Here is a 26072-nt window from a genome sequence, read left to right on the forward strand (position 1 = left end):
TAAAAAATTATTATCACTTTTGTAATAAATTTTGGTTTTTGTATTAAAAAAATTTATTATAAAATATTATTTTATATTGTAACAGTTTTATTTTTTGTTATAAAAAATTTTTATAACAGGACATACTGTAACAACCATTTTTTATTATTATAAATTTTTTTTCGTTTCAAAATTCAAATTTTTTGTAACAATTATTTTTTTTACAAATATTACTTTTTCTTGTAATGTTTCAAGATTTCAAAAATTGAACAGTCATCATCAAATAGAATATTCTAGTTATTGGTTCATTAGTTTAGAAATTCAATAAATTCAATCGTAATTCAACCGAAATAAAAAATATAACAATATATAAAATTATAAATAAACATATAAATATATAAATATATTTTAATATATAAATCTTAAAAATATAACATCAAACAAAATCTCATCATCATCGAATGAAAATAAGGTTTTGAAAATAAAACTGGATAAGTGGATATTAAACCGTTAAAACTACCGATTCCAAAATTTAAAGATCCAATTTATTTAACTGGAGTTTAACCAAATTATATTAAAATAAATAACATATTTAATATTTTAATATATACAAAATTATTGTATTACACATTATATATTGTGGAATAAACAAAGAATAATAAAAATAATATTTATCAGTTAATATTAATGTTATTACAAATAATAATAATAGAATTTTTTGAAGAATACATAACAATCGATAATATAATATTATATCATTATTAATATTTTTATTATTTAAAGTTATATTTTTGTGTAATTAATATATACATGTCCTTTTTGGTGTTTAAATTAATATATTCTAATTTTTGTTTAATAAATTATAGGTAACAAATTGTTTTCTCTTTTTTTTTGTCTATGGTATTTTTATATATTCTTTTTTTGAGTTCTAATTAAGTATCTGTCGTTGGCTAATTGGTTGATAACAAATTGTTTAATAAAATAAAGAGCAAAGTACCAAAATTAACCATGAAAGATTATGACACTGACATATCTGATCATAAAAGAATTAAAACTAACTTATAACTATAAAAGATGAGATCAGACAAAATTAGCCAAACCCAAAAAACTAATAAAAATTCCTAAATTTCCCTTCTATCCTAATTTTCCAATATCTCTTTGATTACCACACTCCTTCAATGCTCTTCCTCCGATGATGCTTTATCTTCATTCCCATTAGGTCACGGTACTCTATCTCCGAGATCTTGTGCAACGCTGGGAAGTTAGAGGCTTCCATAATCATGGTATCGATGCTCATGACGCCGTGGAACCTCCCCAACGGCTGGCGAATCTGGACGGCGCTGAAGCAGAGTGTTCTGGTAGTGTTGGGGTCGACGGGAGAGGAGAGGATCAACACTTGACTGTGCCGATGAGGTGGTCGCAGAAGGTGTCGACGGCGTAGATGGCGACGGAGATTCCAGAGGTGTCACTGGCGAGGAACTTGTCGTTCCAGGTAGAGTTGTGGCCACCGAAGAGATAGAAGCTGCAAATTATAGTTTGTTAGACAACAATGCGAGGGAGAAGTGGTAAGACCATTGGAAGAAAGCATTCTCTAATTGTTTTCATAAAGTAGATGATGCAGTTGGACGAATCGGGACACCGGATAGTGAAAGCAATCGTGATGGACCTGAAGGTAGTATTGAATCTTTTACTCCTAAAACTACAAGCTCTATGCAGTGGTTGCTATTCTAACTCAAACCCACATTATAGTCACAAATTGTGGTGATTCAAGTGCAGTTTTATGTCACGAAAAAGAAGCCATGCCTTTGTCTACTAACCACAAAGTAAGGAATCTCTTTCTATTTATACGATTCGTTTTGTTAGAATTCTTTGTTGGGTGCTTTTTTTTTTTGTCACTCTTTGTTGGTAAATTTTTTGTGTTAATTAATATTAACTTTATCCATTTTTTAAGAAAGATACGCATTAGTAAAATTTTTATTTTTTATCACTAAATTTGTTTACCAAAATACTCTTTAATAAATTATTATTTTATTGATTAAACTGTATTTTTAAAAAAATTTAATAATTATATTATTTTTTTTAAAATATCCTTCAATAATTTTTTAATTATTAAATTATAATTTTACCAAAATTTTCGTTAACAATTTTTTTATATTTTACTATTAATTTTTTGATATCTATATATATTATTTTAACATTAAATAAAAAATTTTAGTAAGATTATTTTTTAATATCAATATATATTAATTGTTATACATATTAACAGTGGTAAGATTTTTTTATTTAATGTTAAAATAATATATATTAATATAAAAAATTAATAGTAAAATATAAAAATAATTGTTAACAAAAATTTTAGTAAAATCATAATTTAATAATTAAAAAATTATTGAAGGATAGGTATTTTAGAAAAAAATAATTTAATTATTAACTTTTTAAAAATATTTTAGTAAAAATATAATTTAATCAATAAAAAATTATTAAAGGGCATTTTGGTAAGCAAAATTTAATGATAAAAAATAAAATTTTTGCTAATGAGTATTTTTAAAAAAAATAATTTATTTTTTCTTATAAAATGGATAAAGTTAATATTAGTTAACACAAAAAATTTAAAATGGATTAAAGATGATATTTTTTAAAAGTTAGAATGGAGGAAAATGTATATTTATAAAATAGAGGAGAATGAAGAGGAGGGGAGGGGAGTGTCATTTTAGCATCTCACAGGAAAGGGAAAGGGAGTGAAATTTTCTCTATTATTTATAGCATGATAGAGAAGATGAATGGGAAAGGATAGAAGCTGCTGGAGGAAGAGCCATACAATGGAATGATTACCGAATTTTTGGTGTTTTGGCAGTGTCAAGATTCATACTTGCTCCTACATCTTCGTGGGCGACGCCATTCTCTCTCTTTAGAACCCTACTACACCGCCAACTTTCATTCTTTTTGATATTGTTTTGATTTTTAGCATACGAAGGAGGTGGCTTCCATTGTGGAAGAAGGTGAAGAGGATTAAAGAATGGAAATGTGATTGGTTAGAATTTGAGAGTTATTAGATTAGAGTAGAAAGACAATTTAAAAATTTTTATTAGTCTTTTAGGATTTGAGTATTTTAAAAGTCAAATTTCATTTTTCATGGTTACAAATTAGTTTTAATTCTTTTATAATCAGATTTGTCACCATTATAATTTTTCATGGATAGTTTTAGTACTTTGCTCATAAAAAGAATATAGCTACTAATAACTTGGGCCTAGTCCAATAAAATTGCTTTAATAGCCACATTAAATCAATAATTTCCACACGTCCAAAAAAAAAAAAATCAATAATTTCCACCAATGCTTTCACCATCCTCAGTTGCAACAAATATTTCAAAGGGTTAACAAGCCATGGGAATTAAAGTTCCAGCATGTTTATCGAGAGGCCAATCGAAGCGCATATTGGCTGGCGAAAAAGGGTTGCCATATGCCCATGGGATTCCATTTCATAGATCAACCACCAAAAGTAGTTGTTTCTATGATGATGTAATGGGAGCCAATGTACCCCGCCTAGTTGATAGCTCTTAGCCTCTTAGTCTTGTTCTCTTGGGTTTAAGCCCCGACACACAACAAAAAAATCAATATTTTCCTCCATCTCATTCTTCAAGTTGCACACCGTTCTTCAAGTTGCAAGTGTTGCATGTCTTCAACCTTCAGCATGTATACACCCATTGTCTTTATCGTCTATCGTGGGCATAATGGAGAGGCTGAGTCGATAGAAGAGTCAAAACAGAAAGACAAAAGCAAAGAGGGAGCTGTGAGTAGAAAAGCAGCTTGCTAGTTCCAAAAAAGGGAGCAAGTGAGGCCAAAGAATAGATCACAGATGAAAATAGCTGGCTAGCAGTGGACATCTTGGCCAAACTATGTCTTTCTAATTTTTTCGCCTCAGAAACTGTTCGAATTTTAAGTCAGTTTTATTCACCGATCTTCCGATCCAATTTTGATTATTTGAACTAGACTAAGCTTTGTTGTTTGTCGAACCGATTCACCCAGATAGTCTGAGTCGAAATGGTTTAGTTGAATTTTTAGAACCATAAAAATTTTTGTATAAAAGTAATACAATAATTAAGTTAATAATAAAATTTTAAATAATATTATAAAATCGTTTATTCCAAAAGTTTAAATAGATAGATAAAAATTCTCTATACTGTCATAAATATGTCTTAAGCAAGAGAGAGACTTAATAAATAGTGTTACAAGAGCAAAAATTAATCCGTGATCACACATAATATATATATTTGTGTAACTAACTAACTATTCCATAGGATTTTTGCTAAACTAAAATAAAAAAAAATTATTTGAAAAAAAATTATTATATTTTTAATTTTTAGAGTTTTCTTTTTGTTTAGGAGAAGTTTGCCCAATCTTGACGAATTTCACATAATACGTGAAGTTCGTCTAATCTGTCAGCAAATTTTATTATATTCTCCAATTAAATATATATTATAAATAAAAAGATGATATCTTTTGTAAATAAAAATATCATTTACCTCTATCGAATATATATAATAATTTGTCTCACTTTCTACATATATATATATATATATATATATATATATATATATATATATATATATATATATATATATATATATATGTTATTGACCATTGGTATATATTATATAAAATTCTTTAAACCGTATTCTTAACCATGGTTTAGTTGAATAAGGATGAACATAATAAAAAAAAATATTAAGAGTACAGTTTAAAGAATTTTATAGTATATGCCAATAGTCAATAACACACGTAAAAAATAAAAAAAAATTGTTATAGATATTCGATAGAAGTAAATAATATTTTTATGGTATCATTTTTTTATTTATAATATGTATTTAATTGAACGAATATGGTAAAAATTGTCGAGAGTTGGACAAACTTCTCCATCCTAAACAAAAAAAATGGATTCTGACAATTAAAGATAGAATAAATTTTTTCTGGATTTAAAGATTTTTTTATTTTAACTTAGAAAAAAATCCTATTCCATACAATAAGTTAATTAGTTAAAATCCAAAGTAGCTGGAACTAGTGGTATACATGGATATGATGAAATTGGGCTCGTATTAACCTGGATTCGGCCCGAAATAATGACCGAATCTATTTTTGAGACTCTTATTCAGCTTTAAATTTGGTGAGATTACACTACTTTTGGATCATACTAAAACCAGGTCTTGATAAATTTTATGTCAAAAAATTATGATGCACTTATTTATAAAGAAAAAAAATATATACTTATTACTGAGAAGTTGATATTCATATTTAACCTTGAATTTGTCTATAAATTCAAATTTCATGCTTCTTTGATCTATTTTCTAATTCAACAAGTGTAATAAAAAATAAAACAATAAGTTTATAATTAATATAACATAATATTGGAATTAATTTAAAATATATATACTTTTTTTAGTCCCCTTAGGGTGTATATGGGGTCGGGTGAAGTCGGGTTCGCCATGATCCGGATCTGGATCCGGATCCGACTCTAAATAATGACCGGTTCTATTTTTGATACCCTTACCCGGTCCTAAATTCGGTAAAATCACACCAACTTAGTCCTCAAAGTGCTTGGATCTGGACCGGACCAGGTCATGTACACTCTAGTTGGAACATATAGGAATGACAATAGAGCATGACAGGGTTGTAAGTTATTTTATTAAAATAATAATGTCGTCCATGTAATTAATGAAACTAATTCTAATTATAGTGAGTTAAATATAATGACTGTTACTTAATAAAAGAAATAGAATTAGTGAAAGTTTTAAATAATAAAAATAAAAGATATATCTCCCCTCTCTCTTCAGAACGGAAATATAAATGTTACGATGTTCAAAAGAGATACGTGACAAGCAAGAAAAGAAAAACCTCTGAAAAATAACAGGTTTTGGTTTTCTCTCTGCCATCAACGAGAAAGTGAAAGGAAAGAAGGAAGAGAAGGAAAAATATCCAAAAATATTGAAAGAATGCCCATTGATTAGAGAATTTTATACCCTAATTGCCCATAATACAAAGATCATTAGGAGCAGTGAAAGCGTGGTGCGTCCATAACCTATAAATTCTTGAATGAATCGAACCGGACGAACCGGACTTGTATTGGGCCCAAGGCCCAACCCACCCTTGATTAAGTGAAAGGCAACATCCTTCTTTCTTTCCTCATTATGTTTCACGTTGGAAACTTGAGGAGGGGAAGAACACAATTAGCAAACCCTTGTTCTTCATTCAATTGGACATATCTTTCAATTTGGAGCTCCGATTGATGTACCGTTTGCGGCCACGCGACCGCAGTGTCGATCTCTACAAAGCCCAGTCAATGATGAGGTAAGAAAGCCACTTCTGTGTTTCAGTCTCCTTCTCCCTAAAATTTGAATTTTATGAGTAATTATGTTAAAAATTGTTTGATTTCGGTGTTTAGGTTCAAATTAGCTTGTGAATTTTGTTGAATGTGGCTCCCTTGAGCTATGGGCAAGGTAAAAACCCTAACCCTCTTGTGAAATTATTGAGATTTTGAGTTTAGAGATTAATTATAGTGATATATGTGGTTTATATTGAATGTTGTTGGTAAGGAAATCAATTGGAGGTCAAAACTTGTGATATTGGAGCTTAATTGAGGTCCTAGAAACTTGGATTGGGTTTTTGGTGCTGGAAAATCTGTTTGGAAGGTGTTGAGTGGTGCGGAATTTCTAACCACAGACTAACTGGCAAGTGCACTGGGTCGTACCAAGTAATACCTTACGTGAGTAAGGGTCGATCCCACGAGGATTGATGGATTAAGCAACAATAGTGTTTGATAGGGTTAGTTAGACAAACAAAAAATAGTATTGAGATGCAATATAAAAGACATTAAACAATATAAAGAATATTGAATAAAGGCAAGTAAATACTTTGGAAAAAATATGGAGAAGATAGTTAAGGCTTCAGAGTTATCTATTTTCCGGATTGACTTTTCTTATTAACTATTTTAATCATGCAAGATTTAATTCATGGCAAACTACATGTGACTAGACCCTAATTCCTTAGACCTTCCTAGTCTCCTCTAAAATTCATCAACAGCCAATTCTTTAGTCAATTAATTCCAATTAGAGGGTGATGATCAAATTCCAGTTTATATGCCACAAAAACTCTAATTACCCAAAAATAAAAGAATTATATGTCACGTATCCTATTAAATCCAGATAATTAAAATTTAGGAGAATTTGTTTTCAAGCTGTTGTTCAAGTAAAGAGCTTTTCCAAGTTATACAAGAACTCAAATAGAAAGAGGGTCATACTTCCGTTCCACCCATATTCATAAAATAAAGAACGAAAACAATTCTTAAATATAAATCAAGATATGAATTAAAATAGGAAAACAATAAAATCAATCCATACAATAGATAGAGCTCCTAACCTTAATAATGGAGGTTTAGTTGCTCATGGAAAAGAGAAAATAAGGATTCAGGTAAAATGTACTGAGTTCCAATATGATGGATCTGAATCCACTAGGGAAGGAAAGTTTCTCCCTTTTATAACTAATCCTAATTAATTTTAAATCTATCTTTAAAACTAAAATAATATCTTTTCCTATTTTTAAAATTTGAATTTAAATTAGAATTAATTATAGCAATCAGCAAATCTTCAATTGATGGATGGGGACCACTTGGCTTCACTAGGATCCACGCCTAACTTGGGCTTGGCAGCATGAATTGGAGTTTAGTTGAGTGAAGCTGCGCCTAACTTGGGCTTTAGTGCGCCTAACTTGAAGTGGGCAGGACCAATCTCGCGTATTGTTGTTGTGTCTTGCGCCTAACTTGAGAAATCTCAAGTTAGGCGCAGCCTTGGTAGCGAGTTCGGAGAAGAAGCATGGACTATTATATATCGTTGGAAAGCTCTGGAAGTTAGCTTTCCAACGCCACTGAAATCACGTACATTGGACCTCTATAACTCGAGTTATTTAGGTTTGAGTGCAGAGAGGTCAGGGTTGACAGCATCATTCGCCTTCATCTCTTCTTCTACAGAAACTCCATCAAATCCAGCTGAATGCTACCTAAAATAAACAGAATTGCACAAGATTCAAAGTAGCATCTATATTGGCTAAAAGATAATTAATTCTTTATTAAACTCAATAATTTAGATGCAAATTCACTAAGAAAAGATAGGAAAGATGCTCACGTATCACAACACCAAACATGAACTGTTGCTTGTCCTCAAGAAACCAAAACTAATATAACCTTAGGATGTGAATTTGCATGAGAATGAGAGTTTGATTAAGCTCATGTCTCTTCTTATAGTTAGGTTTACAACTGCAATCCTGAATAGTTTTGGCATCTCACTTTATCTTTTGAAGTTCGGAATGATTGGCATCCATAGGAACTCAGAATTCAGATAGTGTTATTGATTCTCCTAGTTCAGTATGTTGATTCTTGAACACAGCTACTTTATGAGTCTTGGCCGTGACCCTAAGCATTTTGTTTTCCAGTATTACCACCGGATACATAAATGCCACAGACACATAACTGGGTGAACCTTTTCAGATTGTGACTCAGCTTTGCTAGAGTCCCCAGTTAGAGGTACCCAAAGTTCTTAAGCACACTCTTTTTGCTTTGGACCACGACTTTAACCCTTCAGTCTCAAGCTTTTCACTTGACACCTTCACGCCACAAGCACATGGTTAAGGATAGCTTGATTGAGCCGCTTAGGCCAGGATTTTATTCCTTTGGGCCCTCCTATCCATTAATGCTCAAAGCCTTGGATCCTTTTTACCCTTTTCCTTTTAGTTTAAAGGGTTATTGGCTTTTTCTGCTTGCTTTTTCTCTCTCTTTTCTTTTTCCGCAAGCTTTGTGTTTTCACTACTTTTTCTTGCTTCAAGAATCAAATTTTTTTTTCAGATTATCAATAACATTTCTCTTTTTTCATCATTCTTTCAAGAGCCAACAATTTTAACATTCATAAATTTCACTATCAAAAGATATGCACTGTTTATGTCATGCATTCCGAGTCACATAAAATACCACCACATTTGAATAAATGAGACTACTCTAAAAATTAAACTCAAATTCTCATGCACTACATCTGTTCTTCTTTCTTTTTGATTTCAAGCTCAGTGGGCAATACATGAGGCATCTTTCAGAATTAAAGCAATTAAGAGAAAACTACACTAGACCTAGGATTTTAACTAATAAAGGATCATGCAACAAATAAAGCAAAATAGCAGGAAACCGGAACATATCATAGTAAAAGCGGGGAAGAATATAGAATGAAAGGAACTCAACCACCTTAGTTATCCTCACGGTCGTTTTATTCTTCAGGTTGTGTTCCTCCGTGAAGATGATTCGCTTCCCTTTAGTGCTATAAAATAAAAAGAAAACCCATAAGTAAAGCGTCAATACCAAACTTAAAAGTTTGCTTATCCTCAAACAAAGAAGAATTGAAAACAGAGAGGGACATAAAAAGACATACAGAAGAGTAAAAATAAATATTAATCTAAAAAAAAACCAAAAATAAAAAAGACAAAAAAGATAAAAATTAAAATTTTTTTTACTTTTTTATTTTTTTTGTTTTTTTATATATATAATTATTTATTTATTGTATTTATTTTTATATATATAAAATGGTGGGGGGAGGGGGAAAAAGAGTATATATATATTATTTTATTATATGTGTGTGTTAGAAGGGGGGGGGGGAGTTATATATATATAGGGGGGTTACGTGTATCAGTGTATGGGAAGGGAAGGATATGAATGAGGGGGTAGGTGGGGTGGTCATGGGAATTGGGGAGGGAGTTGGTCACGAAAATTGGAAGGGATGGGTGCAGGGGTTACGAGCAGAAGGAAAGAGAATGGACATGGGTTGCTCTTCTTTTTTTTTTTTTTTTAACTCTCCCACGTTAATTGAAGATAGACAAAAAATTTTTTAAGTGTTCGATTCCTGTTTTAAATTAGCTGCATGATCAAAATACACGTAAAATGAAAGAAAAACAGTAAATAAAAGTCAAGTAAATAAAAAAATCACTACTAATAAAAATAAAACAAAATAGAGTTAAGAATGAAAAGGAATGATCATATCACAGTGGGTTGTCTCCCACCTAACACTTTTAGTTAAAGTCCTTAAGTTGGACATGTGATGAGTTCTTTGTCATGGTGGCTTGTGCTTGTACTGATCCAGGAATCTCCATCAATGTTTGTAAAACCAATGGCCACTGGGATTCCAAACTAGGCGCATAACGCCTTAGAGCAAGTTGAAACAAGTGACAAGGCCCCATGAGTGTTGATTGTGGGAATGAATTCCTGGGTCCCAAACCTTACTTTTATACTCGTCTCCTTGTGGATCACCATTGTTCCCACCGGGTGACAAGCGATCTGAATTCTCACAGAGACATCCAAACAACCTTCTAGACCCATTCAATTGAGCTCTACACCAATCCTTGCACTTCAATTTGGAGCATGCAACCATATTGACCCTTGCTTGACAACTCTTACCACTAACCATCTTCCTCTTACTCTTAATGTCACAAAGAGCTCTAAGTTGACCATCCGTCTCCAGTAGCCCATATTCAAGTGGGAACGTAAAGGTTAAGGATAGGAATTTTACCCACTTGAATGTTGTATTGGATGGTGATGGCTTTGGGAGAGGTCTTGCAAGCTCCACTCCCTTGAGTTCTTCTTTGAATTCTTCCACTTTTTTGCAAGCTTCCTCAATTTCAACATCTTCCTCTTGGTAGCTGTCTTCTAATTCAATATCTTCTTCATTCACTACTAGAAAACTAATTATTACAGATGGATATTTCCGACGGATTTTATCCCACTGAAATACAGACGAAATTTCAGAAGAATTTTTTGTCGGAAAACAAAAAAAATGAATTAGCATAAATTACAGACGGAAGAGAAAATCCGTCTATAATTCTGTCAGAAAAATTAATTTTTTTCGTGAAAAATAGTTACAGACGGAAAATCCGTCTGTAATTCAATAGACAAAAATACTATATTTTATTAAATTATTACAGACGAAAAATCTGTCTATAATTTAAAATTTTCCGCCGAAAAAAATCTTATACCTAATCTACCCCGTCTCTCTCTCTCTCGAGCTCCCTTCACAAATAACTCTAACCTAATCTACCCCCTCTCTCTCTCGACTCAATTTACAAAGCACTCCATGAAGATGAACACCGTCTTCATTGTGCCTCAGGAAGACGATTAACCTAGCTAACTGATGAGCGGATAATTTATACGCTTTTTGGCATTGTTTTTAGTATGTTTTTAGTAGAATCTAGTCACTTTTAGGGATGTTTTCATTAGTTTTTATGTTAAATTCACATTTCTGGACTTTACTATGAGTTTGTGTATTTTTCTGTGAATTCAGGTATTTTCTGGCTGAAATTGAGGGACTTGAGCAAAAATCAGATTCAGAGGTTGAAGAAGGACTGCTGATGCTGTTGGATTCTGACCTCCCTACACTCAAAGTGGATTTTATGGAGTTATAGAACTCGAAATGGCGCGCTTTCAATTGCTTTGGAAAGTAGACATCTAGGGCTTTCCAGAAATATATAATAGTCCATACTTTGGCCAAGTTTAGATGACGCAAACTGGCGTTCAACGCCAGCTCTCTGCCCAAATCTGGCGTCCAGCGCCAGAAAAGGATCCAAAACCAGAGTTGAACGTCCAAACTGGCACAAAAACTGGCGTTCAACTCCAAGAAGGACCTCTGCACGTGCAACACTCAAGCTCAGCCCAAGCACACACCAAGTGGGCCCCGGAAGGGGATTTATGCATCAATTACTTACTTCTGTAAACCCTAGTAGCTAGTTTATTATAAATAGGACATTTCACTATTGTATTTGACATCTTTGGATTATCTTTTGATCCTTTGATCATCTTTGGATGCCTGGTTCTTAGATCAGAGGGGCTGGCCATTCGGCCATGCCTGGACCTTTCACTTATGTATTTTTAACGGTAGAGTTTCTACACTTCATAGATTAAGGTGTGGAGCTCTGCTGTTCCTCAAAGATTAATGCAAAGTACTACTGTTTTCTATTCAATTCATCTTGTTTCGCTTCTAAGATATTCATTCGCACTTCAACCTGAATGTGATGAACGTGACAATCATCATCATTCCCTATGAACGCGTGCTTGACAACCACTTCCGTTCTACCTTAGATTAAATGAGTATCTCTTAGATCTCTTAATCGAAATCTTCGTGGTGTAAGCTAGAATGATGGCGGCATTCAAGAGAATCCGGAAGGTCTAAAACTTGTCTGTGGTATTCCGAGTAGGATTCAATGAATGAATGACTGTGACGAGCTCCAAACTCGCGATTGCTGGGCGTAGTGACAGACGCAAAAGGATAGTAAATCCTATTCCAGCATGATCGAGAACCGACAGATGAATAGCCGTGCCGTGACAGGGTGCATTGACCATTTTCACTGAGAGGATAAGATGAAGCCATTGACAAGGGTGATGCCTCCAGACGATTAGCCGTGCCGTGACAGGGCATTTGGATCATTTTCCCGAGAGAAGACCGAAAGTAGCCATTGACAATGGTGATGTATCACATAAAGCCAGCCATGGAAAGGAGTAAGACTGATTGGATGAAGATAGCAGAAAAGCAGAGGTTCAGAGGAACGAAAGCATCTCTATTCGCTTATTTGAAATTCTCACCAATGATTTACATAAGTATTTCTATCCCTGTTTTATTAATTGTTTTCGAAAACACCATTATCAATTTATATCTGCCTGACTGAGATTTACAAGGTGACCATAGCTTGCTTCATACCAACAATCTCCGTGGGATTCGACCCTTACTCACGTAAGGTATTACTTGGACGACCCAGTGCACTTGCTGGTTAGTTGTGCGAAGTTGTGAACCATGGTATTGGCATCATGTTTTTGGCGCCATTACCAGGGAAAGAAAGAGCGATGAATTTTACATAATTAAAGTGTAATCACAATTTCTGCGCACCAAGTTTTTGGCGCCGTTGCCGGGGATTGTTCGAGTTTTCGGCAAGCTTTTGGTCCGGTAACATCAGTGCCAAGTTTGATCCGGCAACAACACCAAGTTTTTGGCGCCGTTGCCGGGGATTGTTCGAGTTTGGACAACTGACGGTTCATCTTGTTGCTCAGATTAGGTAATTTTCTTTTTGTTTTAATTTCAAAAATTTTTCAAAAATCTTTCAAAATTTTCTCCTTTGTTTTCGAAAAAAAAATTGTTTTCAAAAATATATTTTTCTTCAGAATTTTTAAGAATGAATTCTAGTGTTTCATGAAGCATGCTAAGCCTGGCTGGCTGTAAAGCCATGTCTAAATTCATTTGGACTGAGGCTTGCAATTTGTTATCAAGAGTAAGCTAGTTGTTGTTAATCCACTTGCTGCTGTTCCTGATTTACATGCTGAAGCTTGGCTGGCCATTGGCCATGTCTAGTGTTTTGGACCGGAGCTTTCATTGAAAGCTTGGCTGGCTAGTGAGCCATGTCTAATTCCTGGACTGAAGCTTTAGACTAAGAATGCAAGATTCCTGGAATTCATATTAAAAATTTTGGAATCCTTATTTTTCTTTTTCATAATAATTTTCGAAAAAAAAAAATACAAAAAAATTAGAAAATCATAAAAATCAAAAATATTTTTTGTGTTTCTTGTTTTAGTCTTGAGTCATATCATAAGTTTGGTGTCACTTGCATATGCATCTTACATTTTTAGAAAATTCATGCATTCATAGTGTTCTTCATGATCTTCAAGTTGTTCTTGGTAAGTCTTCTTGTTTGATCTTGATGATTTCATGTTTTGTGTCTTTTCTTGTTTTTCATATGCATTCTTGAATTCTTAATGTCTAAGCATTAAAGAATTCTAAGTTTGGTGTCTTGCATGTTTTCTTTGCATTAAAAATTTTTTCAAAAATATGTTCTTAATGTTCATCTTGACATTCATAGCATTCTTGCATGCATCACATGTTTTGATCTAAAATTCTCATGCATTGCATCATTTTTCTTGTTTTTCTCTCTCATCATAAAAATTCAAAAATAAAAAAAAATATCTTTCCCTTTCTCTCTCATCAAATTCGAAAATTTGGATTGACTTTTTCAAAAATTTTTAGAATCAAGTTGTTTCTTATGAGTCAAATCAAATTTTCAATTTGAAATTCTTATCTTTTTCAAAAATCAAATCTTTTTCAAATTTCTTAGTTATTTTTGAAAATTCCAAAAATATTTTTCAAAAATCTTTTTCTTATTTTTACATCAAATTTTCGAAAATAACAATAACAATTAATGTTTTGATTCAAAAATTTCAAGTTTGTTACTTACTTGTTAAGAAAGATTCAAACTTTGAGTTCTAGAATCATATCTTGTGATTTCTTATGAATCAAGTCATTAATTGTGATTTTAAAAATCAAATCTTTTTCAAAAACTAATTTCTATCATATCTTTTCAAAAATATCTTCTCATCTTATTTTTTTCAAAAATCTAATTTCAAAATATCTTTTCCAACTTCCTAACTTCTTATCTTTTCAAAATTTGTTTCAACTAACTAACTAACTTTTTGTTTGTTTCTTAACTTTTTCAAAACTATCTAACTAACTCTCTCTCTCTCTAATTTTCGAAAATATCTTCCCTCTTTTTCAAAAATTTCTTTTTTATTAACTAATTATTTTTATTTTTGATTTTAAAATTTTTTCGAAAAAATACTAACCTTTTTCAAAAACTATTTTCGAAAATCACTAACTCTTTTTCAAAAATTATTTTCGAAAATTCTTCCTCTCCCATCTTATTCTATTTATTTATTCATTTACTAACATCTCATCTCACATCTCTGCCCTCCTCACAGTTGTGTTTCTTTCTTTACATCACATTCTTTGTCTCCCTCTTTTCTCCCACTCACAAAGGGATCCCTATACTGTGGTATAAAGGATCCATATTATTATTATTATATTTTTCTGTGCCTTCTTCTTTGTCATATGAGCAGGAGCAAGGACAAGAATATTCTTGTTGAAGCAGATCCAGAACCTGAAAGGACTCTGAAGAGAAAACTAAGAGAAGCTAAATTACAACAATCCAGAGATAACCTTTCAGAAATTTTCGAACAGGAAGAGGAGATGGCAGCCGAAAATAATAATAATGCAAGGAGAATGCTTGGTGACTTTACTGCACCAAATTCCAATTTACATGGAAGAAGCATCTCCATTCCTACCATTGGAGCAAACAATTTTGAGCTGAAACCTCAATTAGTTTCTCTGATGCAGCAGAACTGCAAGTTTCATGGACTTCCATCTGAAGATCCTTTTCAGTTCTTAACTGAATTCTTGCAGATCTGTGATACTGTTAAGACTAATGGAGTAGATCCTGAAGTCTACAGGCTCATGCTTTTCCCATTTGCTGTAAGAGACAGAGCTAGAATATGGTTGGACTCTCAATCTAAAGATAGCCTGAACTCTTGGGATAAGCTGGTCATGGCTTTCTTAGCCAAGTTCTTTCCTCCTCAAAAGCTGAGCAAGCTTAGAGTGGATGTTCAAACCTTCAAACAAAAAGATGGTGAATCCCTCTATGAAGCTTGGGAAAGATACAAACAGCTGACCAAAAAGTGTCCTTCTGACATGCTTTCAGAATGGACCATCCTGGATATATTCTATGATGGTTTATCTGAGCTATCAAAGATGTCACTGGACACTTCTGCAGGTGGATCCATTCACCTAAAGAAAACGCCTGCAGAAGCTCAAGAACTCATTGACATGGTTGCTAATAACCAGTTCATGTACACTTCTGAGAGGAATCCTATGAGTAATGGGACGCCTATGAAGAAGGGAGTTCTTGAGGTTGATACTCTGAATGCCATATTGGCTCAGAATAAAATATTGACTCAGCAAGTCAATATGATCTCTCAGAGTCTGAATGGAATGCAAGCTGCATCCAACAGTACTCAAGAGGCTTCTTATGAAGAAGAAGCTTATGATCCTGAGAACCCTGCAATAGCAGAAGTAAATTACTTAGGTGAACCTTATGGAAACACCTATAACTCATCATGGAGAAATCACCCAAATTTCTCATGGAAGGATCAAAAGCCTCAACAAGGCTTTAATAATGGTGGAAGAAACAGGTTTAACAATAATAAACCTTTTCCATCATCCACTCAGTAACAGACAGAGAACTCTGAACAAAATACTTCTAATTTAGCAAACTTAGTCTCTGATCTATCCAAGGCCACTGTAAGTTTCATGAATGAAACAAGGTCTTCCATTAGAAATCTGGAAGCACAAGTGGGCCAGCTGAGTAAAAGGATCACTGAAATCCCTCCTAGTACTCTCCCAAGCAATACAGAAGAGAATCCAAAAGGAGAGTGCAAGGCCATTGACATAAGCACCATGGCCGAACCTGTAAAGGAAGGAGAGGACGTGAATCCCAAGGAGGAAGACCTCCTGGGACATCCAGTGGTCAATAAGGAGCTTCCCTCTGAGGAACCAAAGGACTCTGAGGCTCGTCTAGAGACCATAGAGATTCCATTAAACCTCCTTATGCCCTTCATGAACTCTGATGAGTATTCCTCTTCTGAAGAGAATGAGGATGTTACTGAAGAGCAAACTGCCAAGTTTCTTGGTGCAATCATGAAGCTGAATGCCAAATTATTTGGCATTGATACTTGGGAAGATGAACCTCCCTTGTTCATCAATGAACTAAGTGATCTGGATCAACTAACATTGCCTCAGAAGAGACAGGATCCTGGAAAGTTCATAATACCTTGTACCATAGGCACCATGATCTTTAAGGCTCTGTGTGACCTTGGTTCAGGAATAAACCTCATGCCCCTCTCTGTAATAGAGAAACTGGGAATCTATGGGGTGCAAGCTGCTAAAATCTCATTAGAGATGGCAGACAATTCAAGAAAACAGGCTTATGGACAAGTAGAGGACGTGTTAGTAAAGGTTGAAGGCCTTTACATCTCTACTGATTTCATAGTCCTGGATACTGGAAAGGAAGAGGATGAATCCATCATCCTAGGAAGACCTTTCCTAGCCACAGCAAGAGCTGTGATTGATGTGGACAGAGGAGAATTAATCCTTCAATTGAATGAGGACAACCTTATGTTTACAACTCAAGGATCTCTCTCTGCATCCATGGAGAGGAAGCATAAAAAGCTTCTCTCAAAGCAGAGTCAACCAAAGCCCCCACAGTCAAACACTAAGTTTGGTGTTGGGAGGCCACAACCAAACTCTAAGTTTGGTGTTGAACTCCCATATCCAAACTCTAAGTTTGGTGTTGGAGAGTCTCAACAATGCTCTGAACATCTGTGAGGCTCCATGAGAGCCCACTATCAAGCTACTGACATTAAAGAAGCGCTTGTTGGGAGGCAACCCAATTTTTATCTAACTATATTTTTCTTAGTTATATGTCTTTATAGGTTCATGATCATGTGGAGTCACAAAATAAATATAAAAATTGAAAACGGAATCAAAAACAGCAGAAGAAAAATCACACCCTGGAGGAAGCATCTGCCTGGCGTTCAACGCCAGAACAGAGCATGGTTCTGGCGCTGAACGCCCAAAATGGGCAGCACCCTGGCACTGAACGCCCAGAACAAGCATGGTTCTGGCGTTCAACGCCAGAAATGGCCAACAAATGGGCGTTGAACGCCCAAAATGGGCACCAACCTGGCGCTGAACGCCCAGAGTTGTGTGCAAGGGCATTTTGCATGCCTAAATTGGTGTAGGGATGTAAATGCCTTGACACCTCAAGATCTGCGGACCCCACAGGATCATCTCAGGATCTGTGGACCCCACAGGATCATCTCAGGATCTGTGGACCCCACAGGATCATCTCAGGATCTGTGGTCCCCACAGGATCCCCACCCACCTCACCCTCTCTCTCTCCATTCATGACCATCCCTTCTGTTTTCCATTCACCACTCACATCCATACACACATCCCTCCATCTCCTCCATATCTTCTTCTTCTTCTATTCTTTCTTCTTTTGCTCGAGGGCGAGCAACATTCTAAGTTTGGTGTGGTAAAAGCATAAGCTTTTTGTTTTTCCATTACCATTGATGGCACCTAAACCTCTAAAAGAGGGGAAGGGAAGACAAAGGCTTCCACCTCCGAGTCATGGGAGATGGAAAGATTCATCTCAAAGGTCTATAGCTCAGTGGTAGAACATGTGGCTGTAAATCAAGAGATCCCTGAGATACCTCAGGGGATGCACTTCCCTCCACATAAATATTAGGAGCAAATCAACACCTCCCTAGGAGAATTAAGTTCCAACATGGGACAACTAAGGGTGGAACATCAAGAGCACTCCATCATCCTTCATGAAATAAGAGAAGATCAAAAAGCAATGAGGGAGGAGCAACAAAGACAAGGAAGAGACATAGAAGAGCTCAAGGACATCATTGGTTCCTCAAGAAGGAAACGCCATCATCACTAAGGTGGACTCATTCCTTGTTCTTACTTTTTCTGTTTTTCATTCTCTATGTTATGTGCTTATCTATGTTTGTGTCTTCATTACATGATCATTAGTAGTTAGTAACTATGTCTTAAAGTTATGAATGTCCTATGAATCCATCACCTCTCTTAAATGAAAAATGTTTTAATTCAAAAGAACAAGAAGTACATGAGTTTTTGAATTTATCCTTGAACTTAGTTTAATTATATTGATGTGGTGACAATGCTTCTTGTTTTCTGAATGTATGCTTGAACAGTGCATATGTCTTTTGAAGTTGCTGTTTAAGAATGTTAAATATGTTGGCTCTTGAAAGAATGATGACTAGGAAACATGTTATTTGATAATCTGAAAAATCATAAAAATGATTCTTGAAGCAAGAAAAAGCAGCAAAGAACAAAGCTTGCAGAAAAAAAAATGGGCAAAAAAAAAATAGAAAGAAAAAGCAAGCAGAAAAAGTCAAAAGCTCTTAAAACCAAGAGGCAAGAGCAAAAAGCCAATAACCCTTAAAACCAAAAGGCAAGGGCAAATAAAAAGGATCCTGGTCTAAGCGGCTAAACCAAGCTGTCCCTAACCATGTGCTTGTGGCGTGTAGGTGTCAAGTGAAAACTTGAGACTGAGCGGTTAAAGTCAAGGTCCAAAGCAAAAAAAGAGTGTGCTTAAGAACCCTGGACACCTCTAATTGGGAACTTTAGCAAAGCTGAGTCACAATCTGAAAAGGTTCACCCAATTATGTGTCTGTGGCATTTATGTATCCGGTGGTAATACTGGAAAACAAAGTGCTTAGGGCCACGGCCAAGACTCATAAAATAGCTGTGTTCAAGAATCATCATACTGAACTAGGAGAATCAATAACACTATCTGAACTCTGAGTTCCTATAGATGCCAATCATTCTGAACCTCAATGGATAAAGTGAGATGCCAAAACTATTCAAGAGGCAAAAAGCTATAAGTCCCGCTCATTTGATTGGAGCTATGTTTCATTGATAGTTTGGAATTTATAGTATATTCTCTTCTTTTTATCCTATTTGATTTTCAGTTGCTTGGGGACAAGCAACAATTTAAGTTTGGTGTTGTGATGAGCGGATAATTTATACGCTTTTTGGCATTGTTTTTAGTATGTTTTTAGTAGAATCTAGTTACTTTTAGGGATGTTTTCATTAGTTTTTATGTTAAATTCACATTTCTGGACTTTACTATGAGTTTGTGTGTTTTTCTGTGAATTCAGGTATTTTCTGGCTGAAATTGAGGGACTTGAGCAAAAATCAGATTCAGAGGTTGAAGAAGGACTGCTGATGCTGTTGGATTCTGACCTCTCTGCACTCAAAGTGGATTTTCTGGAGCTACAAAACTCGAAATGGCGCGCTTCCAATTGCGTTGGAAGGTAAACATCCAGGGCTTTCCAGCAATGTATAATAGTCCATACTTTGGCCAAGTTTAGATGACACAAACTGGTGTTCAACGCCAGCTCTCTGCCCAAATCTGGCGTCCAGCGCCAGAAAAGGATCCAAAACCAGAGTTGAACGCCCAAACTGGCACAAAAACTGGAGTTCAACTCCAAGAAGGACCTCTGCATGTGCAACACTCAAGCTCAGCCCAAGCACACACCAAGTGGGCCCCGGAAGTGGATTTATGCATCAATTACTTACTTCTGTAAACCCTAGTAGCTAGTTTATTATAAATAGGACATTTCACTATTGTATTTGACATCTTTGGACGCCTGGTTCTTAGATCAGAGGGGCTGGCCATTCGGCCATGCCTGGACCTTTCACTTATGTATTTTTAACGGTAGAGTTTCTACACTCCATAGATTAAGGTGTGGAGCTCTGCTGTTCCTCAAAGATTAATGCAAAGTACTACTGTTTTCTATTCAATTCATCTTGTTTCGCTTCTAAGATATTCATTCGCACTTCAACCTGAATGTGATGAACGTGACAATCATCATCATTCCCTATGAACACGTGCCTGACAACCACTTCCGTTCTACCTTAGATTAAATGAGTATCTCTTAGATCTCTTAATCGGAATCTTCGTGGTGTAAGCTAGAATGATGGCGGCATTCAAGAGAATCCGGAAGGTCTAAACCTTGTCTGTGGTATTCCGAGTAGGATTCAATGAATGAATGACTGTGACGAGCTCCAAACTCGCGATTGCTGGGCGTAGTGACAGACGCAAAAGGATAGTAAATCCTATTCCAGCATGATCGAGAACCGACAGATGAATAGCCGTGCCGTGACCGGGTGCATTGACCATTTTCACTGAGAGGATAAGATGAAGCCATTGACAAGGGTGATGCCTCCAGACGATTAGCCGTGCCGTGACAGGGCATTTGGATCATTTTCCCGAGAGAAGACCGAAAGTAGCCATTGACAATGGTGATGTATCACATAAAGCCAGCCATGGAAAGGAGTAAGACTGATTGGATGAAGATAGCAGGAAAGCAGAGGTTCAGAGGAACGAAAGCATCTCTATTCGCTTATCTGAAATTCTCACCAATGATTTACATAAGTATTTCTATCCCTGTTTTATTAATTGTTTTCGAAAACACCATTATCAATTTATATCTGCCTGACTGAGATTTACAAGGTGACCATAGCTTGCTTCATACCAACAATCTCCGTGGGATTCGACCCTTACTCACGTAAGGTATTACTTGGACGACCCAGTGCACTTGCTGGTTAGTTGTGCGAAGTTGTGAACCATGGTATTGGCATCATGTTTTTGGCGCCATTACCAGGGAAAGAAAGAGCGATGAATTTTACATAATTAAAGTGTAATCACAATTTCTGCGCACCACTAACCCTAACCTGTCTTCATTGTGCCTCACTGTACCCTAACCGTCTCTTCATTGTGCCTCACGAAAAACCCCTAACCACCACGAAGAACCCCTAACCGCGACGAAGAGCCCATAACAGCACTCTACGAAGATTGTTGCCGGTCGCCGGCGCTCGCACTGCCTCCGTCGAAGAACCCCTAACCCCTAACGTTTCTTCGCTCTTCTCTCGCCACTCTCACCCTCAAGCTCACTGAGTCTCACCTCTCTCACGGCTGGTCTCGCCGTCGACCTTTCTCTATCTCTCCGGTATATCGCTTCTCTCGCGGGTGTTTCAGACTCAAGGTCATCGCGCTCTGTTTCCGTCGCTGCTCTGTCACCGTCGCTGCTCTATCGCGCTCTGTCGCAAGCGAATCGATGGAATTCGACTCGATCCCAATCGGTTCCTGCTCCAACGAGAACCAGAGCATCTACCAGCAGTTGTTTAAATTACGCTGATTCAGGTATGCATTGTTTAAATTACGCCGATAAACCTTAGGGCTCAATTTTTCTACGCAAGTTTTAGCTAGGTTTATCATACTCTGCTTTTGTGGCTCAATTGTTTAATGGTTCCAACTATTGCCATGCTTGTTGGTCCTGATGCTCCCATTGTTCTATTGTTTAGGCAATTTGCAAGATAGAATCAGTTATACACTATACACTAAAAGAGTTTTGATTTCAATGCTTAAACTACTTTAACTGTAGTAGGCAGATAGAATTTCTCTTCCTCTTTTGAATATTATCCGAATCTGGAAAGTGGAAGCTTGGTTCTTTTACTTGTCATAAGAAACATATCAGAGACTCAAGCTAGTTCTTTCTTTTTGCTGCTTTTCAAAGATTCTATCTCTGAATGTGTAAAGCAGGACAAGATAGAAAGTAGAGGGAGCAAAGCAATGGCTGCACAGAAAAATAGGCGTTGATCGAATCAAGAAAGGAAAATGGCTTTGATACAAGATGCATGTGATAATTTATTAGTGAAATAAATTTTCAGTACATAGAGTAAATTAATGTTTTCAAACTTGACAGGTTGATAAATTGAAGAGAAAGCTGAGACATGAAGAGAATGTGCATAGTATACTTAATACTTGCTTTCTTTCTTGTTAGGTCTTAAAAAAACAAACTCACTCTTACGAAGAAAGTATAATTAGGAATTTAGGATGGATGAATTAAGTTTTAACTAAAAAAATAATTTTGTGCGGTTACTAGGATCAATACAGAGTGTTTATTATTATTCTATCAAATATTCAGGAACAAAGTCGAAGTGGCTGCGCTAGAACAGAAAAGGCTAGGCATTGGCGATGGATCAGTTGGGATGTTCTCCTCACTTATTGTTCGTGCATGCAGGTAATTCGCTAGTCGATAGTCAATTCCATTCACTTTTCTCATTGCATCCCCTTTCCTTGCTCTTTGCTTTCCTTTTCCTTTCTCTTTTTTGTTCTGATTAAGCTCTGAATGTCAAATTAAAACATGATACTATTTTACTTCTGTAAGAAGGATACTGTTTCTTTCTTTGATTTTAGAATTTGCTTGATTGAAAATAGAAGGATTCATGAACCTTTATGCTTGCTCTTTACTTCCTTTCTAATTCATGTAGTGCAATAACCAAATTGTGCTTTTGCTTCTGCTTGTGGGAGTGATATAATATGACATTAGGCTTTATATCAAAGTCCCTAATGAAATTATCCTTGGTTTTTGATGAATCTGATGATGATATTTGTGGATCCTCAACAACAAGAATCTCTTTGATTGCTTCAGGCATGCTTTGTCCTTTTATCATCTTCTTCCAATATTCTCCCACCAACTGGTACTATATATATAGATTAATGTTACATGTTTACTTGTTCAGGCTTTAGTGAAGTTCCCTTTTGAAGTTTTAAACAATCTAATTGAATCTCCATTTTGATATGTTGATGCTATTTGACGTGATCAGGAAGGTGATGCATGGTTTCTAAATACTCCTGAACAATCATTGAGCTTCATCCTTGCAAATCAAGGTTTTGATGTATGGGTAGGAAATGTGCGTGGAACATGCTGGAGCCATGGTCATAGGTCTTATTCAGTGAAGAATAAGGTGTGTGGCTCTTCTTTGACCTATAGAGATGCTGACGGCGTATGTGATTAAACTGAAAATAATATCAGTGCATAAAGTTCAGTGCTAAATAATTATGAGTCAAAACTAAGAACCAAATGTTCATTTATTCTGAATTTGAATTGGGGAAAAACATTTGCAATTGATATGAATAAGGTCACACTTTAGTAGGTTTTATCATTCAATTATTTAATAGTAAAAGGATTTGTGCCGAATACTATCAAGCCTTTTCTATTTACTTTGATATATTTGAAATAAGAATTATTAAATTGTTCTCAGTGCTGAAGCTACTTATATTAAGCACCAAATTGAGTTCCACAGCACTGTTGATGATCACTGATCTTGAGAAAATATTCTAAATTGTCATGATACTTATATTTTCATTTCACTGTCATTTTCAGTGTATATTATTTTTATTGGAATTGTTAGAGCCAGAGTTTGTACAGTGCATCATGTGATTGATTCAACTTTGGTCCCTTGATAGAAATTCTGGGATTGGAGCTAGCCCTGTATGATATGGCAGAAATGATCAATTACATATATTCAGTAACAAATTCAAAGCTATTCATAGTTGGGCATTCACAGGTAGTTATGATTCTGGACATCATCCTTTTCACTTGCTATTTGGTGGTTGTTGTAGTATGCATTTTATTCATTTCTCTTATTTCCGGGGAACAATTATGTCTGTTTGGGAATACCTATTTATCTTTTGATTTTCTTTTTTATTACACAGTAGAAAAATGGTTGGTATGGTTAAGTGTGGATCTGTTGTACTGTAGCGTGTTCATCATCCTTGCAATTTGGTTTCTTTTAGTTTTATTTGCTACTTCATTCATTATTTATCCTGTTTTATTTATGCACACAAAAGGAATTATTTTGTCCGATGTCTTATCATTCTCTCTGCTCTCATTTATGCTCTAAATTTGTTTGTTTGATGTAATATATTTATTTTTGGTCAGTATCATGGTGGGACTAACTTTGATAGAACCGCTGGTGGACCATACATTGCCACTTCATATGATTATAATGCTCCTCTTGATGAATATGGTAAAATTATATTGATCAAGAAGAATCTCTATTTCTAATATTTTTCCATAAATGATCCTTGAGTAATTAATTAATTATTGTATGTAGGCAACAAAGCTCAACCAAAATGGGGTCACCTCAAAGAACTCCACAGGATTTTGAAGTCAATGGAAGAGAGTCTTACAAACCGGAACGTTTCCCAAATTGATTTTGGCAACTCTGTCACGGTACCAAAATACATGAAAACAAAATTACAACTCTGCATTATTTTTTTCCTTTAATTGAATTAGAGCAATAATGAATAATTATTTTTCAAAAATAATTATTTCAGGCCACTGTGTATGCCTCAAACAAATCATCAAGTTACTTTTTGACCAATGCCAACACTACCACCGATGCTACTGTCTCGTTTAGAGGAAGAACCTATGCAGTTCCAGCATGATCTGTTTAGCTTGGCTTGGCTTGGCAAATATACACGCCAAGAGATTTTTTATTCCATAAGATTTGACTACATACTCTTTTAATTAAATATTTATTTGTGATGAATTATAGTTGATGTATCAACACACTTTGATGTATGGTTGTTACTTAATATTATAGTTGATGTATTAATACACTTTGTTTATGTTTTGAATTATATTAATTTGTTTGTTTATAGTACTTTTTTTTAGTTTGATAATACGATGAATTTATTTATTTTTTGAAATATTATAAATATTCGAATACAAAATAGATAAAAAAAATTGTATTTATTAAATTTATATTTATTTTGTATGAAAATAGGTTTATTTTTGTAATAGAAAAATTAAAAAAAATTATTTTACCTTACCGACGGATTTACAGACGGATTTTCTGTCTGTAATCAGAGTGTAGATTTTCCAAAGTTCAAATTACAGACGGAAAATCTGTCGGAAAATTCATCTGTAATTACAGACGGAAAATCTGATGTGCGAAAAACGATCCGACACAAAACTCACCGGCAAGTGCACCGAGTCGCATCAAGTAATAATAACTCACGGGAGTGAGGTCGATCCCACAGGGATTGAAGGATTGAGCAATTTTAGTTTAGTGGTTGATTTAGTCAAGCGAATCAAGATTTGGTTGAGAGATTTGTGATGTGCAGAATTTAAATTGCATGGAAAATAAAGGGAATGGGTAATTTGCATGAAACTAAAGAGAACTGAAATTTAAAGTGCTAAATCTTAACGGGCAAGAAATTAAATGGCAGAAACTTAGAACGCAAGAAATGTAAATTGCAGAATCTTAAAGTGCAAGAAATATAAATGGCTTGAATTGTAAAGGGAATTGGGAATTGGATTTGCAGAAATTAAACAAGGAAAAGTAAAATTCAACAAACAGAAGAGTAGAAGATGCCTTGGGTTGAATCGGATCTAAAACAGAAATATAAAAGAGCTTGAAAAGCAATAAACAGAGAAATTGAAAATGGGAATCCAGATCTCAGGACTCAAGAGACTAGATAACCAAGTCTAGATCTCAATGCCTTCCTAGATCCAACAAGAGCAATTGCAAAGAAAATGTAAATTGCAGAGAAAGTAGAAGAAGAAGCAATTAACAGAAACTGAAATTCAATTGTGCAGTAAGTAAATAGAGAGATCTCAGGATGAGATTGAAACAGAATTCCTTCAATTCTCCAACCCAAGATCCAAGCAAATGTAATTGAAATTGAAAGCAAGAAAACTAAGAGGAAGGGAATTCAATTCTCCTTCCCCGAGACTTAGAAATTCAAAATCACTCCACA

General features: G+C 34.9%; 1 protein-coding gene and 1 non-coding gene across 2 annotated transcripts; one reads left to right on the forward strand and one right to left on the reverse strand.

Moving 5' to 3' along the window:
- Nucleotides 1-15451: 15451 nt before the first annotated feature.
- Nucleotides 15452-15559, reverse strand: LOC112774186 (small nucleolar RNA R71). Its single transcript, XR_003188685.1, has one exon. It is a non-coding gene; the product is annotated as a small nucleolar RNA R71 (small nucleolar RNA).
- An 8244-nt stretch (nucleotides 15560-23803) lies between these two features.
- LOC140181289 (beta-galactosidase-like) lies at nucleotides 23804-24755 on the forward strand. The gene is made up of 4 exons (XM_072224824.1): nucleotides 23804-23872; nucleotides 24247-24334; nucleotides 24422-24540; nucleotides 24645-24755. The coding sequence occupies exons 1-4, from the start codon at nucleotides 23804-23806 to the stop codon at nucleotides 24753-24755; spliced, it is 387 nt and encodes a 128-aa protein (XP_072080925.1).
- Nucleotides 24756-26072: the final 1317 nt, after the last annotated feature.

This window comes from Arachis hypogaea, chromosome 18, assembly GCF_003086295.3.
Source record: "Arachis hypogaea cultivar Tifrunner chromosome 18, arahy.Tifrunner.gnm2.J5K5, whole genome shotgun sequence".
NCBI classification, from domain to species: domain Eukaryota; kingdom Viridiplantae; phylum Streptophyta; class Magnoliopsida; order Fabales; family Fabaceae; genus Arachis; species Arachis hypogaea.